Source organism: Penicillium crustosum, assembly GCF_028827405.1.
Source record: "Penicillium crustosum strain IBT 35664 chromosome Unknown utg000001l_segment0_segment0, whole genome shotgun sequence".
Taxonomy (NCBI): Eukaryota; Fungi; Ascomycota; class Eurotiomycetes; order Eurotiales; family Aspergillaceae; genus Penicillium; species Penicillium crustosum.
This window is the reverse complement of record NW_026623122.1, coordinates 6,049,269-6,064,459: the sequence shown is the minus strand read 5'-3', so window position 1 is coordinate 6,064,459 and position 15,191 is coordinate 6,049,269. Positions and strand designations below refer to the sequence as shown.

General features: G+C 49.0%; 7 protein-coding genes across 7 annotated transcripts; 3 read left to right on the top strand and 4 right to left on the bottom strand.

Moving 5' to 3' along the window:
- Window positions 1-98: 98 nt before the first annotated feature.
- Window positions 99-1,198, bottom strand: N7487_002283 (GID4/VID24 family protein; the record flags this gene model as incomplete). Its single annotated transcript, XM_056870030.1, has 4 exons — window positions 99-165; window positions 225-582; window positions 651-798; window positions 851-1,198. 4 exons carry the CDS (start codon window positions 1,196-1,198, stop codon window positions 99-101), a joined length of 921 nt encoding a protein of 306 aa, XP_056734814.1.
- Window positions 1,199-2,268: 1,070 nt separating this feature from the next.
- N7487_002282 (mago nashi family protein) lies at window positions 2,269-3,065 on the bottom strand (the record flags this gene model as incomplete). Its single annotated transcript, XM_056870029.1, has 7 exons — window positions 2,269-2,283; window positions 2,343-2,468; window positions 2,525-2,612; window positions 2,663-2,726; window positions 2,785-2,880; window positions 2,942-2,979; window positions 3,034-3,065. The coding sequence occupies 7 exons, from the start codon at window positions 3,063-3,065 to the stop codon at window positions 2,269-2,271; spliced, it is 459 nt and encodes a 152-aa protein (XP_056734813.1).
- Window positions 3,066-3,436: 371 nt separating this feature from the next.
- On the top strand, window positions 3,437-4,432 carry N7487_002281 (uncharacterized protein; the record flags this gene model as incomplete). The annotated part of the gene is made up of 3 exons (XM_056870028.1): window positions 3,437-3,741; window positions 3,804-4,224; window positions 4,277-4,432. 3 exons carry the CDS (start codon window positions 3,437-3,439, stop codon window positions 4,430-4,432), a joined length of 882 nt encoding a protein of 293 aa, XP_056734812.1.
- Window positions 4,433-4,511: 79 nt separating this feature from the next.
- N7487_002280 (coatomer subunit beta) lies at window positions 4,512-6,537 on the top strand (the record flags this gene model as incomplete). The annotated part of the gene is made up of 3 exons (XM_056870027.1): window positions 4,512-4,667; window positions 4,720-6,328; window positions 6,395-6,537. 3 exons carry the CDS (start codon window positions 4,512-4,514, stop codon window positions 6,535-6,537), a joined length of 1,908 nt encoding a protein of 635 aa, XP_056734811.1.
- Window positions 6,538-6,997: 460 nt separating this feature from the next.
- N7487_002279 (uncharacterized protein) lies at window positions 6,998-8,614 on the top strand (the record flags this gene model as incomplete). Its single annotated transcript, XM_056870026.1, has 3 exons — window positions 6,998-7,100; window positions 7,150-7,200; window positions 7,293-8,614. 3 exons carry the CDS (start codon window positions 6,998-7,000, stop codon window positions 8,612-8,614), a joined length of 1,476 nt encoding a protein of 491 aa, XP_056734810.1.
- A 377-nt stretch (window positions 8,615-8,991) lies between these two features.
- On the bottom strand, window positions 8,992-10,197 carry N7487_002278 (ribosomal RNA processing 1 family protein; the record flags this gene model as incomplete). The annotated part of the gene is made up of 3 exons (XM_056870025.1): window positions 10,010-10,197; window positions 9,847-9,954; window positions 8,992-9,788 (listed from the first exon to the last, which is right to left on the bottom strand). Exons 1-3 carry the CDS (start codon window positions 10,053-10,055, stop codon window positions 8,992-8,994), a joined length of 951 nt encoding a protein of 316 aa, XP_056734809.1. The 5' UTR covers window positions 10,056-10,197.
- Window positions 10,198-11,043: 846 nt separating this feature from the next.
- On the bottom strand, window positions 11,044-14,827 carry N7487_002277 (uncharacterized protein; the record flags this gene model as incomplete). Its single annotated transcript, XM_056870024.1, has 3 exons — window positions 11,044-14,301; window positions 14,363-14,504; window positions 14,556-14,827. 3 exons carry the CDS (start codon window positions 14,825-14,827, stop codon window positions 11,044-11,046), a joined length of 3,672 nt encoding a protein of 1,223 aa, XP_056734808.1.
- Between the last annotated feature and the right edge of the window lie 364 nt (window positions 14,828-15,191).

Genomic DNA, 15,191 nt, shown 5'->3' with positions numbered 1-15,191 from the left:
AGGGCGAGTATGAGACACACGAAGACTGGGTGGTCACGTAGGAAGTCATACATGAGATCGTTTTGGGCACCAGCAAGCAAGTTCGGCGATATTAGCGGTTAGCGGAACTCGACTGCTGGTGCACATCCACGATCTTCGACATGCTTCAGTTCAAGCTGTTGAAACCTGTAATCGAATTAGCGTCAGAAAAATCGAGAATATTCGGAAAGAAAACATCCACGTACCGCTCGCTCTTCGCATGGAAGTATACGCCGCTCACAGTTCCCTCAATCTGGTTGAAGCAGATGTAATAGAACCCTTCAAAGCTAGCACCTGAGATCGTCCGTACTCGATGGTCGGGAACAAGGAAAGATTCCTTCCATCTCATGAATACGTGTTCACGCTGGGCGAAGTTCCGGTATGTGAAATCCGCTCGTTTAGCCTGTTTAGCCAGCGGACGCCAAGCAGGGAACCGAGACCAATGGTGCAAGTCTGTCTTTTCCGACGCACCCCATTCCTCATTACGAGTCTGGAAAGTGTGTTTAGTGCCGATTATTTCTCCTTCAAAAAAGGTGGTCAAGGTCGGATGATCTTCTGTGAGGCCTGTGGAGAACAACAAACATTAGTTGAGCTAGGCTAATGCACGTCCCGGGTGCGCACGAATCACATACCTTGGATTCTAAGGTAGCCACAGAGATAGGACTCAGCCATATCCACATGCTTGATCTCGACATCGACATTGTAAACCTGGCGGTCTGATTGCTGAGTCCCTGCGAACTTGCTGCCTGAACGAAGAAACGAGGTGTGGTTCGGCAGAAGCTATGACGATGGTTAGAAGGTGGCATAATCCACCGGTAGGGTCGATACTTACACGAACGTTAGAGAATTCCCAGTTGAGAAGTGACGATCCCGGGGGCGCTGTAGGTGACTGGCTGCGAAGGCAGGTTGACTCGGCAGGGGAGGTAGCCCGGACTGGGTCATCCTCCTCAACGCCCGTCGGCTTTCCTTCCGACTTCATCGGTTCGGGGGTGCTACCATCATCGGATCGACTCAGCATGGAGGGCGCAATTGGAATCTCGGGTGAGAGAGCATCGAGAGGATCGCTGTTCGATACAGTATCGGGAGAGTCTCGCCAAGCCGAGATCCTCTCAGGCTCCGGTGGACATGTCGTGCGGGCGGCGATCGCTGTGGCGATCGAGTTGTTACTCGGAGTTGGCATTGCAAATTAGGGAAAGAGGAGAGGGGACATTGAATCGAAGCAAAACACTCCAAAGCAAAATAAAAAGAGAAAAAAGAGAGCAAGGGGGATGAATCATTCGAGATCAGCGAACTAAGTCTTTTAAGGCCTTGAGGAACGAGCAATGCGGGGACAGACCAGGTGGGTCAGCTGTTTCTGCGCCTGGCGCGGCGCCACCGTCAATATCGGTTATGTAATGTAGATGCCTCAGGCCACAAATTAAAGCCAAGGTTTGGTCTATACCTAAATAGGTACATAGTTATGCAGTTACATGTATGTACAATGTTGTACATTATAAGGATCAATGGTATGCCCAATCTTTTATCCAAATCAGGATAGGTTGGGCAATTTTGGGCACCCGTGGACATTCCAGGATGAGTTCGAGGAGAGTATGGTTGTTTATATAATCATGCCTAAATAACTTCAATGTTCCCTTATACAAGCCCAACTTGATGTCCCGGTGAAGCCCCAGTCCCAATATATACCTCCCGACATCGCTGATGTGGATATCAATTACGAACTCAACCATATTATGGTGCCCCCGGGAGTATTAACGAGGTGATCCGGCAGCGGAACTGAAAGTCCTTAAATCACACATAATTGGGAGAGCTCGCAGGGCGTGTACAAGTGTAAGGCCTCAAGGAACTTGTCCCAGACTTGAGAAATTAGTGCCGAATTGTCATTGCAGCGAATTGGATATATAAAGTGAGAAATATCACCTGCGGTAGGAATAATAGGTTCGATGAACCCCTCATCTCTCATCGGAGATCCTAGGACCTAAGGCTCGAACAAAATTCCTAAGCTATCTTCTGCCACGTTTTTGAGCATCTTGCTTTGGAACATTCATACTAGCCCAAGCAGCTACAGGCACACAAGACATAAACTGTTTAGAAAGGATCGAAGGTAAACATGCCTGAGGCCTGAGGGGTATCAATCTCATTGTTTTTGCGCTATAACTGGGTCCGCATCCCAAGAAACCCTCAATGAACGCCTGAAGTGTCATCAAATCAAAACCCCCAATTATTCTTCAATTTATTTTATGCGCTCAATAACTAAATGGGCTTGATCTGTAAAGCAGAGGATGGTCAAACGATGTCCGAAGCCTAGGGGGCAAGATTGATAATACCTTAAAGTGAAGAGAGATCAGCGAGAACACAAGAGCTTTCAGATCCTGCACAAGATAGTAAAAGACTCGAAGTCCTTCGGGGTCGTCGGATTCGGTCACATCGACTAGTGAGCCGATCTTGGCGGTCTATACAATTCAATATTAGCTAATGGATGCTTCCATAAGCCAGCTCGGTCAATTACCTCGAAGGAGATGTGCTCATTTCCAATACGAATCTCCAGTTCCTGGCGTCCGTCCTTATTCTTTTGGGGCCACTTGGAGTCATCCTCCCTAGAAGGGGTCAGCGCGCGTTCTTCCTGTGAGGCAATGTGAGTGCATACTTGAGGATCTCACTATCCTTGATAATGCGCTTCACTTCTTCGACCATCGCATCACTCACGCACACTATTACTCTATCAGTTTGTGTTCGATTTTCATTGTTGGTATGTATGCTCTTGCTTACTTTCTTTGCGGATGAGGGAATCATTGCGGTAGTTCGAGTTGTTTGCATATCGTACGGCGGCGCTGCTACCTTCGGAAATGGTACGGAGATCAAACTCTGCATGCAAGTTAGCGACTGAGTAGAATAAAGTAATCATGACCGCGCGTAGATTACTTACCTAGGAACTCATGTCCAAACCGCCCAGAATGACCTGAGCTGTGAGGACCGTCAGCAGCTGAGGAAACCCGGGCTCACTCATATCATTCTTACTAGTATCGGAGGTAGAAATTCTCATTCGACATCCTGGGGAAACTCAATCGTGGGGGTCGTAAGTGAATGGGGAGAGTAGCAATCGACGTCGAAGTGGCAGTTGAAAAGCGGCCGGGCTGTGGCTTAGTCATCCACACAGACGGCGCCGGGGGGGGCCAGATTAAGGGACAAGTTGATGGTCCCTCCCCATTGCGCTTCATATAACATCTAATGATTTCTAGGCTGGCGAGGGGTGTTGCTTTACACTAATTGCTTGTTCTTGATATCTGGCGCAACCTCCTATTCCCGGGAGAATTACCCCTACTGTATGTGTTGATTCCTACATGCTGATGTGTCCCCAAAACAACCCCGGAACTGACAACTTGCAGCTCTCTTTCGTTCCGATTCCCCCCAATCCACCACCATGGCGTCGTTCCTTGAAAACACCTACAGTTTGCTCCATGTGGACAATACTGCCGATCAGCCCACTGTGCAAGAGCTGAAACTGCAGCTGGAGAAAGGCAACGATGAGAGCAAGTTGGAAACAATGCGGACAATTGTCACCATCATGCTGAATGGAGATCCTATGCCGCAAATCCTCATGCACATCATTCGCTTTGTGATGCCGTCGAAAAGCAAGTCATTGAAGAAGTTGCTCTATTTCTTCTATGAAATCTGCCCCAAACACGATTCTACTGGCAAGCTCAAGCAAGAGATGATCCTGGTCTGGTAAGGATGCCCCTGGCCATTGCTATGTGGTATTTTTTGTCTGACAAGTCTTTCTTTCGCAGTAACGGCATTCGCAACGATCTTCAACATCCCAACGAATACATTCGAGGCAATACTCTCCGATTCCTCTCCAAACTCCGCGAACCAGAGCTCATTGAGCCCCTCCTCTCCTCCGCACGTTTGTGTCTGCAACATCGTCATGCCTATGTCCGCAAGAATGCCGTATGGGCTGTATCCTCTATTTTCCAGCACTCCGAGTCCCTCATTCCCGACGCGCCGGAGCTGCTCCAGGTGTTCCTCGAATCGGAGACCGACAGCACCTGCAAGCGCAATGCCTTTGCCGCACTTATGTCCATTAGCCACCAGAAGGCGCTTGAGTATCTGCGTACCACGTTTGACACAATTCCCAACACAGACGAGCTGCTCCAGCTAGCCGAGTTGGAGTTCCTCCGGAAGGATGCAGTACAGAACACTCAGAATAAGGTGGGTTTACAGCGTTCTAAGTAATAATATCGGCGTCACTAACGTACTATAGTCGCGATACCTGAAACTAATGCTGGAGCTCCTCGACGCCTCCACCAGCACCGTTGTTTACGAAGCCGCAACGTCTCTTACCGCCCTCACAAGCAACCCTGTCGCCGTCAAAGCCGCCGCGAGCAAGCTGATCGAGCTCGCTATCCGGGAGGGCTGACAACAACGTCAAGCTCATTTGTTTGGAACGTGTGGACCAGCTCAGAATTCGCAATGAGGGTGTTTTGGACGACCTGACCATGGAGGCCCTGCGAGTTCTCAGCAGCCCTGACATTGATGTCCGGAGAAAGGCTCTCAACCTTGCTATGGAGATGGTCTCGAGCAAGAACGTGGAAGAAATCATCATGCTGCTCAAGAAAGAACTTGCCAAGACCGTCGACGAACAATATGAACAGGTAGGTTATACAGTTACTTTGCACAATCCGGCAGTACTAACGACTCCCACAGAATAGCGAGTATCGCCAAATCTTGGTACAGTCAATACACTCCTGCGCGATCAAGTTCTCCGAAATCGCTGCCAGCGTGGTTGATCTCCTGATGGACTTTATTGCCGACTTCAATAATAACTCCGCCGTCGATGTGATCTCGTTCGTCAAAGAGGTCGTGGAGAAGTTCCCTGACTTGCGTGGGTCAATCGTAGCCCGCCTGGTTTCAACTTTGAGTGAAGTCCGAGCTGGCAAGGTCTACCGCGGAGTTCTTTGGGTTGTTGGTGAATACTCCCTGGAGGAGAAGGATATTCGGGATGCTTGGAAGACGATCAGAGCCAGCCTTGGTGAAATCCCAATTTTGGCATCCGAACAACGCCTCCTGGATGAGGTTCCAGATGACAACGCCCTGCTGATGGAGCAGGCCAATGGCCAATCTAAGGCCGCACCCACTGGATCCCGAAAGGTGCTTGCAGATGGCACCTACGCTACCGAAAGCGCTCTCACCAGTCAATCGGCGGCAGCAGCTCGTCTCGAGGCTGTCAAGGCCGCACAAAAGCCTCCTCTGCGCCAACTTATTTTGGATGGCGACTACTATCTCGCAACGGTGCTCTCTTCGACTTTGACCAAGTTGGTGATGCGTCATTCCGAGGTGTCGCAGGATACCGCTCGCACCAACGCTCTGCGTGCCGAGGCCATGCTTATCATGATTTCCATCATGCGCGTTGGCCAATCCCACTTCGTTAAGGCTCCTATTGACGAGGACTCTGTGGATCGTATCTTGACCTGTGTGCGATCCCTGGCTGAATTCTCGGAGAAGAAGGAGCTCGAAGCCACTTTCTTGGAGGACACCCGAAAGGCGTTCCGTGCCATGGTCCAGGTCGAGGATAAGAAGAGGGCTGCCAAGGAGGCAGTGGAAAAGGCTAAGAGCGCCGTCCAGGTTGACGATGCTATCCCCATTCGCCAATTCACCAAGAAGAACGCCGTCGAGGGCGGAGAGGAGATCGAAATGGATCTTGCCAAGGCAACCGGTGGCGATTCTACCGTGGAGGATGTTTCTTCGAAGCTCAGCCGGGTGGTGCAATTGACTGGTTTCTCCGACTCCGTTTATGCTGAAGCCTATGTCACCGTTCACCAGTTCGACATTGTTCTTGACGTCCTGTTGGTTAACCAAACAACGGAAACTCTGCAAAACCTGTGCGTAGAGTTTGCAACTCTCGGTGACCTGAAGGTCGTTGAGCGGCCATCCACCAACAACCTCGGCCCACGCGATTTCTTGAATGTCCAGGCTACAGTCAAGGTTTCGTCAACCGACACCGGTGTTATCTTTGGTAACATTGTCTATGACGGCGCCAGCTCTACCGAGACCCATGTGGTCATTCTCAACGACATCCATGCCGACATCATGGACTATATCCAGCCTGCTCACTGCACTGAGACTCAGTTCCGTACTATGTGGACTGAATTCGAGTGGGAGAACAAGGTCAACATCAATTCCAAGGCCAAAACTCTGCGTGACTTCCTCAAGCAGCTGATGGAGAGTACCAATATGGCCTGCTTGACGCCCGATGCTTCGCTCAAGGGAGATTGCCGCTTCCTGAGTGCCAACTTATATGCGCGCAGCGTGTTCGGTATGTTTTCAACCCTCTGATAATCCACCCCTTTCTACTTGATATGATAACTGACTATTCAACTAGGCGAGGATGCACTAGCAAACCTAAGCATCGAAAAGGAGGGAGACGATGGGCCAATTACAGGATTTGTGCGGATAAGAAGTCGCTCCCAGGGTCTGGCACTGAGCTTGGGCTCTCTGAAGGGTCTCAAGGCAGCGACTGCATAAGTCAATGTTTTTCCAGCGGTTTGCGGTCTATATCATGCTTTTTTTATCCTTTTCCCCCTTCTTATCTTTCTGTTCTGTTCATTCGAGACGAATTTGTTTACTTATATGTCTCTTTATTGTGTAGATGAGATGAATGTCTCATCAGGAGTAGTGGATAGAGAACAATGTCTTTGATATTTCCAGGGTATTATAGTAGCCTCTAAACAGCTATAATCTATTTATATACATAAATGTCTTAGTATTCTTAGGAAATATATGTTGTATAGTACTATAGTACTATGGTTATTTGTTATTTAAGGGTTGTCATATTTTAAGATGCAGGGACCACACGCCTGGGCCCCATCGGAACTCCGCGGCTGCATATGGCACTTCCATTGTTCTTAGCATTTAACTTCCTCCTAGATTCATCTATTCCTCTTTACATATCTATAATGCCCTGAATCTCCCATCATTATCCAAAATGTCCTCCCCAGACAACTCTTTGCAGGATCCGCATGACACGACGCTGACTGTCGACGAATCGGTCACTTTGACCATCGGCGCAGACTCGCTCCTCATACTCGGTATGGACTACTCCACACCCGGCGCGTGGGCATATTCTCACCCATGCAGATGACCGCTCGGCTAAAGCAGATCGTCGCTGCTGCGGATTGCTCCAGTCTAGTAAGTTGGCACTGACCCCTCTGGTGATCGCGCGTTATCACGGGCGCTACTGTTGATGGAAATGATCTGACCAAGCTCTGCGCGCATTGTAGAACCAGAAACCAACCATGCCATTTCGCTGTACAACATCCTCAGCGCCGAAGTAACCGCTTCTAATCTAGTCATCGCTTATGCACAGCCTGCTGCCAAGGACGATGTTTCCGTAACGACCGTCCAATACCCAATCTCCGAAAAAGAAAAAAAGGCCGCCGAGACATGGGTGCAGCAACTACTTGACGGGGCATATGGTAAGGCACTGCGAGGAAAACGACTGAAGGTATTGGTCAATCCCTTTGGTGGGAAGGGGACAGCTGCGAGTTTGTATCAGCGATATGCAGCACCGGTTTTCGCCGCGGCGAAGTGTCAAATGGATGTACAGACCACGGAATACAGGGGTCAGGCAATCAACATTGCGGAAAATCTTGATATCGACGCCTACGATGCGCTTGTTTGCTGCTCTGGTGACGGCTTGCCATACGAGGTGTTCAACGGGTTGGGCAAGAGGCCAGATGCTCGAAAGGCGCTAGCGCAAACTGCCGTTGCGCTGCTCCCATGTGGCTCTGGAAATGGGCTGACGTGGAATGCTTTCGGGACTGGCAGCGTCTCGATTGCGGCGCTGGCAATCGTCAAGGGGCTGAGGACCCCGCTGGACCTAGTCTCGATCTCCCAGAAAGATTCGCGCACGCTCTCTTTCCTCTCGCAATCCTTTGGCATTGTCGCCGAGTGTGATTTGGGTACTGAGAACTTGCGTTGGATGGGCGCTCAGCGGTTTACATACGGTTTTCTAGTTCGTTTGATACGGCAGACGATATGGCCTTGTGATATAGCAATCAAGGTGGAAATTGGCGACAAGGAGGGGATCAAGAAACACTACGCTGCGTGGTCTACACGCCCAGAGGATCCGGATGCTGACAGCAAACGCCTCGAAATTGCTGCAGAGTCCCCAGGCTTACCAGAGCTGAAGTATGGCACAGTTACGGACGAGCTGCCCCAGGGGTGGGAGGCGGTCTCGGGAGAGACTATGGGAAATTTCTACGCGGGAAATATGGCTATCATGTCGAAAGACACAAATATGTTCCCTGCCACATTGCCGGACGACGGCTTGATGGACGTAATCACTATCGACGGAACAGTCAGTCGTGGTACAGCGATTACTATGATGAACGAAATCCCCAGCGGTCGCTTTTTCGACATGCCAGATCTCAATGTCCGCAAAGCGTCTGCGTTTCGTCTAGTTCCCCGCCAGAAGGAGGGCTACATCAGTATTGATGGTGAACGAATTCCTTTCGAAGCGTTCCAAGCCGAGATCCACCAGGGACTGGGCACGATACTCACCAAATCGGGTCGTGTATATGAGGCGGCAGGTCCTCGCTAAACCCTGCTTCCAATCCGCCTCTTGGATGAAATTCGCCATTGGCTATCGTCCGTCCCATCATTGTTGAAAGTCCGATTTCTATATATCCACTGCTTGCTGGGTCTTTGCATCCACCCATGATACCCTAACGCGAAAGAATAATTGGTGCTTTGTCTATAAATCGCATTAGATATTTGATATTCTGTGATCAGGCTATACAGTAAACCCCAAAGAAACAGGAGACCTGTGAATACATTTTGTAGCCCTTTACGCCTGCATCGCTAGCACCAGCTTCTTTATAGAACCTGTGACTGACTGATGGAGATAATCGCTAGCACGCTGTGCAATGAATTCAGTCTGTTTATACAAATCCTGTTCACATACTATAACTAGAATATTCATGCGAAGCCACCCCATTCCTCCTCACTGTCATCGTCCTCCTCAGACTTTCTTGTCCGAACGCCCCACTCGAACAACCGCTCATCTTCCAAGGCCTCAGCCGCCCTCGTCCGAACAGGCTTGTAAGCACTCTCGGCACGGAGCTTCTCCAGCGGTCTCAGAATAAGCTCAATGGGCACATTGCCCTTGATCTTCCGCTTGGGGGTCTCCTCATCCTCATCACCAGCCACCTCCTCAAACTCCAGAACCTTCTCCAACTCATCAACCCAGATGTCAATAAGATGGTAACGCAGCCCGTCGGGGCCGTGCGGCATAGGCACGTAATTTGGGTCTCCCTCATCCGGAGCCTGATCCTCATCATAGTTCAGCGGACACAAAGGACCCTCCTCGATAATGGAGATATAAGCCGCAAGATCGGGGAATTTAGCCTCAGCGTCTTCGGCACTGTCCTTCTCCTCCTCGTCTTCGACGGTCTCGGCCTCAGCCTGCTTCTTCTGCTTCTTGCCGCGACCCTGCTTGGCTGCGTCTTCGCGCTTGCGCTTTTTCCCGTCTGCGTTCTTTGTTGAGGTCTTGTTCTTCAAGAGAACTTCAAATGCCACGCCAACGTAGAAACGGATCAGCATCAGATACTTGTCCAGTCTGATGCGGTCTAGTGAGTGGTAGTCCCGGCCGATGGTGATCCAGAAGGCGCGCAGGAAGCGGTGGAGAGTTGCTTGGGGGAGGGAGGGGACGAGAGAGTAGGAGAGTGCGCGGGCGAGGGCTTGTTGTGTGAGGGGTCGGTCGGAGTGGTAGAAGCCTGGGGAAGGTTAGTTTTGTTGCGCTTTGTGTTCGGCGGATATAGTGGTAGTTCATACAGTAGAACAGGCCCTTCCACAGTTTGAGGAGATCAATGAGGGTCAGATCGGTGCGAGACTGCACGAATTTGGTTAAAGAGTCGAGAGCCTTGTCGCGGACTTTCCGGTCTAGAGGGATCGATTAGCATTGTAGTTTATCAATTGAGAAAACGAATATCCATACCACTCGAACCGAGCTCCCTCACGAAGGGAGTTTTTTGGCCGTCCATTGGTACGGTTTTATCTCAAGGAATGAGAAGACTAGCGATTGAGATGCTTTGATATCAAGATAGAGGTGGTCGTTGATCTCGGTGAAGGTATACAAAGAATACCCTTAAAAGGTACACAATTGAGTTGCGTTCAATCAAAAGTCCGAGACTATCGAACTGTCTTGATTCAAAATCCAGATCGAAGATTGCGATAAATTATTTTTTTTCTTTGCGATAGAGTTGTTTGCATTGTTTGTCCAAGAGCTCCAGATTGGTGATTACCTAAGAGGATTTGGAGCCTGAGGCATAAGGCAGCGCACTGTCCGCTGTCCACAAGTTGGGTAGAACAGCTCCCTATACATATCTACTGACAGAGAAGTTATGAAAAGCATTGGAAGATCATCTCTTTCTTGATTATAGATGTACTTCATATATAATGAGAAGCAATGCATGGATCCATCATCAAAGCTTACCTCGGAAGCCTTTGTCTAGAGAGCCTTAAGCATATTCAAGCCGTCGATTAGGGGTCAGTTGTCTATACATCTGCTTTATGCGGCCCTTCATACCTCCAAGGTTGGAAGATATGGGTGACTACTTACCTGGATAGGAGAGCCGTGTTTATAGTCCAGAATTGTCGATCAATGCTAATCGCCCACTGAGCGCCTGGTAAAAGTCAGTCTGAATAACAGGATCTTGATGATCAACTGTTTTAGTAGAGGTGATGCTGAAAATGGCATGAATAGTAGCCAATTTTGGCATCCAATTTCCCGCCATTGAGCGTTGTGTGTAAATATAATCGCCTTTCAAGCCATAGGGGCGCAATAGAAAAACTTTAGATAATGAATCGAATCTCGCCATCATTCATCATCCATCATATGTGCAGCCCAAACAACAACAAGGGCATTGAATCAGAAACCGTAAATGCCAATGCAAGAAACCATGATTATGAACGTGGCCTTCCACGTCTAGGTGGCAAGCCTGCATCAAGTAAGATAGTGATCGCCATATTTTATTTCGGCGGTTTAGCCTCCCATTCATCAATAAGCCGTGATACTTCCTTAAAAGAAACGGGCTTCATAAGGAAAAGGTCCACCCCCGAGTCTAAGGCCCTGAACTCATCGCGTGAACTACTGAGTCCTGTCAACGCGATGATTGTTGCCGGAATACAGTCATCCCGTTCTTTCTCAATTGCACGAATGGCACGTGTCGCCTCAAATCCGTCCATAACTGGCATAGACATGTCCATGAAAATAAGGTCATATCCCTGCACCATCCTTTCAACCGCATCGACGGCTGCTCTGCCATTCTCGGCTTTATCTAGAACCACGACTTTCCGTTTGTTCATGAAAGTCACCATGAGGTGGAGGTTGATGCTGTTGTCATCTACCACCAAGACCCGAGGTTTGTTTTGGCTCTCCGATAAGGTGTTAACATGATCCAAGCCCCCGGATGAAGACCCGGGATTGGTGGAATCAGCACTCTCAGACACTGTGCAGCCAGAGCTGTCAGTACACGATTTCAACACAAAAGCGCTACGCTCCGTGGGATCAATTGTGCAATTGCTCGAATCCGGTATGGGAATTGATGATTCAGCATCTGATAATCGTGGATTACCTGATACTGAAGGGTTGGACTCTTCAATTGGTAAAGCCGAGGCTGCAAAAGCGGGTCGATGTGGAATTAATATGCTTTTCCCGGGATTCGGCACATTCAACGTAAGGCTTGTCGGCTTTGCATCAAGACAGCCCAAAATACCGCGGGAAAGTTTTCGTGGACCACAGGGTCGATGTAGAATTGCCAGAGAGCCCGCAAGGTGCGACCATTGTGCCCGAGAATCACCGTAGTCACCTACCTCGCTGCAAAAGACGAGCAGACTTGGTAATTCGGGTGGGAGATCGCGTATCTCATTTTCGGATAAATCCCTTTCATCCGCAAACAGAATATCAATAGGCTCATTGGTGGAGAGCGGAACAAGTTGCAGACCATACCAATCCGTGATATATCGAGCTATGGAAGCCCAGAACCGATGCTTATCAAGATGAGACGGGTCGATTCCCCAAATAGCAGCACGCTTCCCGCTGTAGCCGACACGTCGGAGTTGAGAAGATGCCGTAAGTATATTTTGGTCTGAATTTTCCGTGAGAGACGGTGATTGTGGATTTTCAACGCCCACTGGACGTTCGAGAGGGAGTGACACCTTGACAATAGTGCCTTCGCCCTGTCGACTTCGAATATTAATTTTCCCGTTAAGGGTTTTCACAATGCTGCGAACAATTGATAGACCGAGACCAGTGCCTACTGATAGGGGATCTTCTTGTGAGAACGGAGTGAATAGGTGCTTCCGAAGATATTCCTTCGAGATGCCCTTGCCCGTGTCTGATATGGTCAATGTCACTATATCTTCAAGACCCTGGCGGCGAGAACGGGCCTTTGAGCGCTCACTGGCCTCGATGCAGACGGAGATCCGACCCTTCTTGGTATACTTCAGTGCATTGCCCAGAATATTCATTATTAGGCGTCTCAGCGACCCCGGTTGGACTTTGTACATCCAGTCATTATCAGGAATGTCAACAATGACGTCCACTCCTGAAACGTGACTAACTTGGATACCATCTTTCACTGACTTGGAAGGAAGTGTTGCCAATATATCTGCGGGGCTATTGGTAGACGTGGCTGACCTTTGTATATGGGAATGGCCCAAGCACACACTGTCTATGACATCCTCTGTCAAGAGCGCCAGATCTGTGAAAACCAATGTATCCAGATGCGCCACAGATTCCTCGGAGGGTTTTGGTTTCCATGGATCTTTTCCACGCTTGAAGGTTTTCTTGTGTCTTTCCAATGACATTATTTTGCTGAAGTCCAAAACTTGATTCATTGTATCCAAGAGAGTTCGACCACATGCATTTATGGTATCGAGAAGGGTCTCCTGGAACTGGTCCAAGGTAGTACTTCCAAAAAACTCGGCGGCAGCCAAGACACCATGCAACGGGCTGCGTAGTTCATGAGAGATGCTGCTTATAAAATCCCCCTTTTGACGGTCTGCAATAACTGATTCAACACGGCTGTATTCAGTCATGATAGAGGATCCGAAGGCATATACTGAGCTCAGATCAACAGCAGGACTGAAAACTTGCGTTGCCCGGGAAGTCCAACAAAAACACCCAGCGAACCACTGGGTATCTGTGGCATTCCACAGAGGGACAAACATTACTTGAGATGCACCAGGAAAGAACTCGTTCAATTTGCTGGTCTCCGAAGCCTTGGACTTCTTCCTTTGTTTCTGAGACTCGTCGGTTAACTGATCTTCCGAAGTTGAGAATGTCCCATCACAGTGGAATGACCAGAGTTTCCCTTTAGGATAGCGATGCGTCAACTGTTTCAGGAATATATTGTCAAGGTTTACAGCTGGGTCTGACAGCGTAGAGTTTGCCTGGTATGAAAATGGATCGTCTCTGGTGGACAGTGCAAGAATAGGAGCAGAGCTTGTAGATTCAGCGGGGTCACAATGACCGGCTGCGACATAATCGGAGGAGTTGTCACTGGTCTCCAAGAACATGACACCGCCAGCACCATCCAAGTCCAGGCTTTGTCGCAAGAGGTTCGCAGCACGTTGGAAAAGCCAGTGGTTGCTGCTCGAGGAGCCCTCCGAGCTACCGCCGTCATCCTGCGAGCTGTGCAACGATACCGCTGGACTGGAGGGAACACATGTATCGTTTTGCTCAGAAGCTGGGCTCAAAGGTTGTGTATCGCCGCATTGAGACGCTTTTCCTGATCCAGAGCGTACTGAGCGAAATCCCAGTTCATCGTTTTGAGAGCTTGTAGATCGACTGGCTCTGAGGTGAGGCGATCCCTGCGGAGACAAACTCTGTGCTGGGCTGTTCGAATGAGACGATATGTGAGCGTTGCTGGCAAAACTGGAGTTGCCATCGACAAAAAGATGGAGACCACGCGATAGCCGCGAGGCCCGTCGTCCTTCTGCGGCTTGACGGCTAACTAATAAATAGTCCATTGCCAACTCTGCCACTTTTCCTAATGTATCCTTCTCGATATCAGATAACCCTTGACGGGGTTCGGAATCCAATACAAACAAACACCCCAGATTGATACCGCTGCCGCTAGTTAGGGGTGTTCCCGCATAAAAACGAGAGTGTGGCTCTTGTGTCACAAAAGGCAATCCTTTGAATCGTTCTTCTTGTTGAAGGTCGTCGACAACCAAAAATGAATACAATCCATCTTCGCTGTCTGAGTCAAGTGCAACTGTTTCCTATTCGAAGGAATAGGCATCAATATGTAAAATATTTGCAATATTATGAATATCAGCTTACCTGGCATATATTCCAAGCATCTGACAATGTCGATGTTCCAGCGAAAAGCTTATCTCCTTCTCCGAGGGATGACTTTGAGCTCTTAAGATTGGTGTTCCTTGTGGCTTCAGCCAATATAAACTGAGATTCAGTGTTCAATACACTTTAGAAAACGTCAGATCAGGGTAAACGCTAGGGCAGGAGAGTAATGTACGTAATGAAAGCACGCTGCGCGTTCAGTTGTAGAGCGGCCAGTTGTGCAAAAGAAGTCAAAGTTGTATTTGGACTTGACGGAGAGCTGCCTTCGACAAAATTTGTCTCTGGATCAGAGGGATCAGGTACAAAGGGTGTCGATACTCTTGAGAAATCTCCTATTGGGGCCACATGCTCATCAAATTGTAGAAGTGATGCATTGAGTGCTGCTGGATTTTCTGGTTGGAAATATCGATATAGCTCGCGTTTCTGGCGATCTGCCTCGTAGTTCATATTTTGGCTATATGGATTGTCCATAGCCCAAACCCATAAGAGTACGGATAATATGCGGGGATGAGAGACCTCCCAGTCAGGCATGTACTCCATGTACGTCATGACACGTGACACCATACATTGTCGATCGCGTAGGTCATTCCGAGGCAAAGGGCTTGCTAAGAGATATCTGAGAACTGAGTTGATAGGGTAAACGTGCCATAGCTTGCTTGAATTGCTCATTATTCATGTGTATAACCTCTATGCACCTAGGTAAGTATTGGAACCAACCCGGGTTTACATACAATATGACACAACATTGGAGGAATGGAGACATTGCACAGTCACAAGTAGATCAAGTAATTAGATGCACAAAATGCAACAT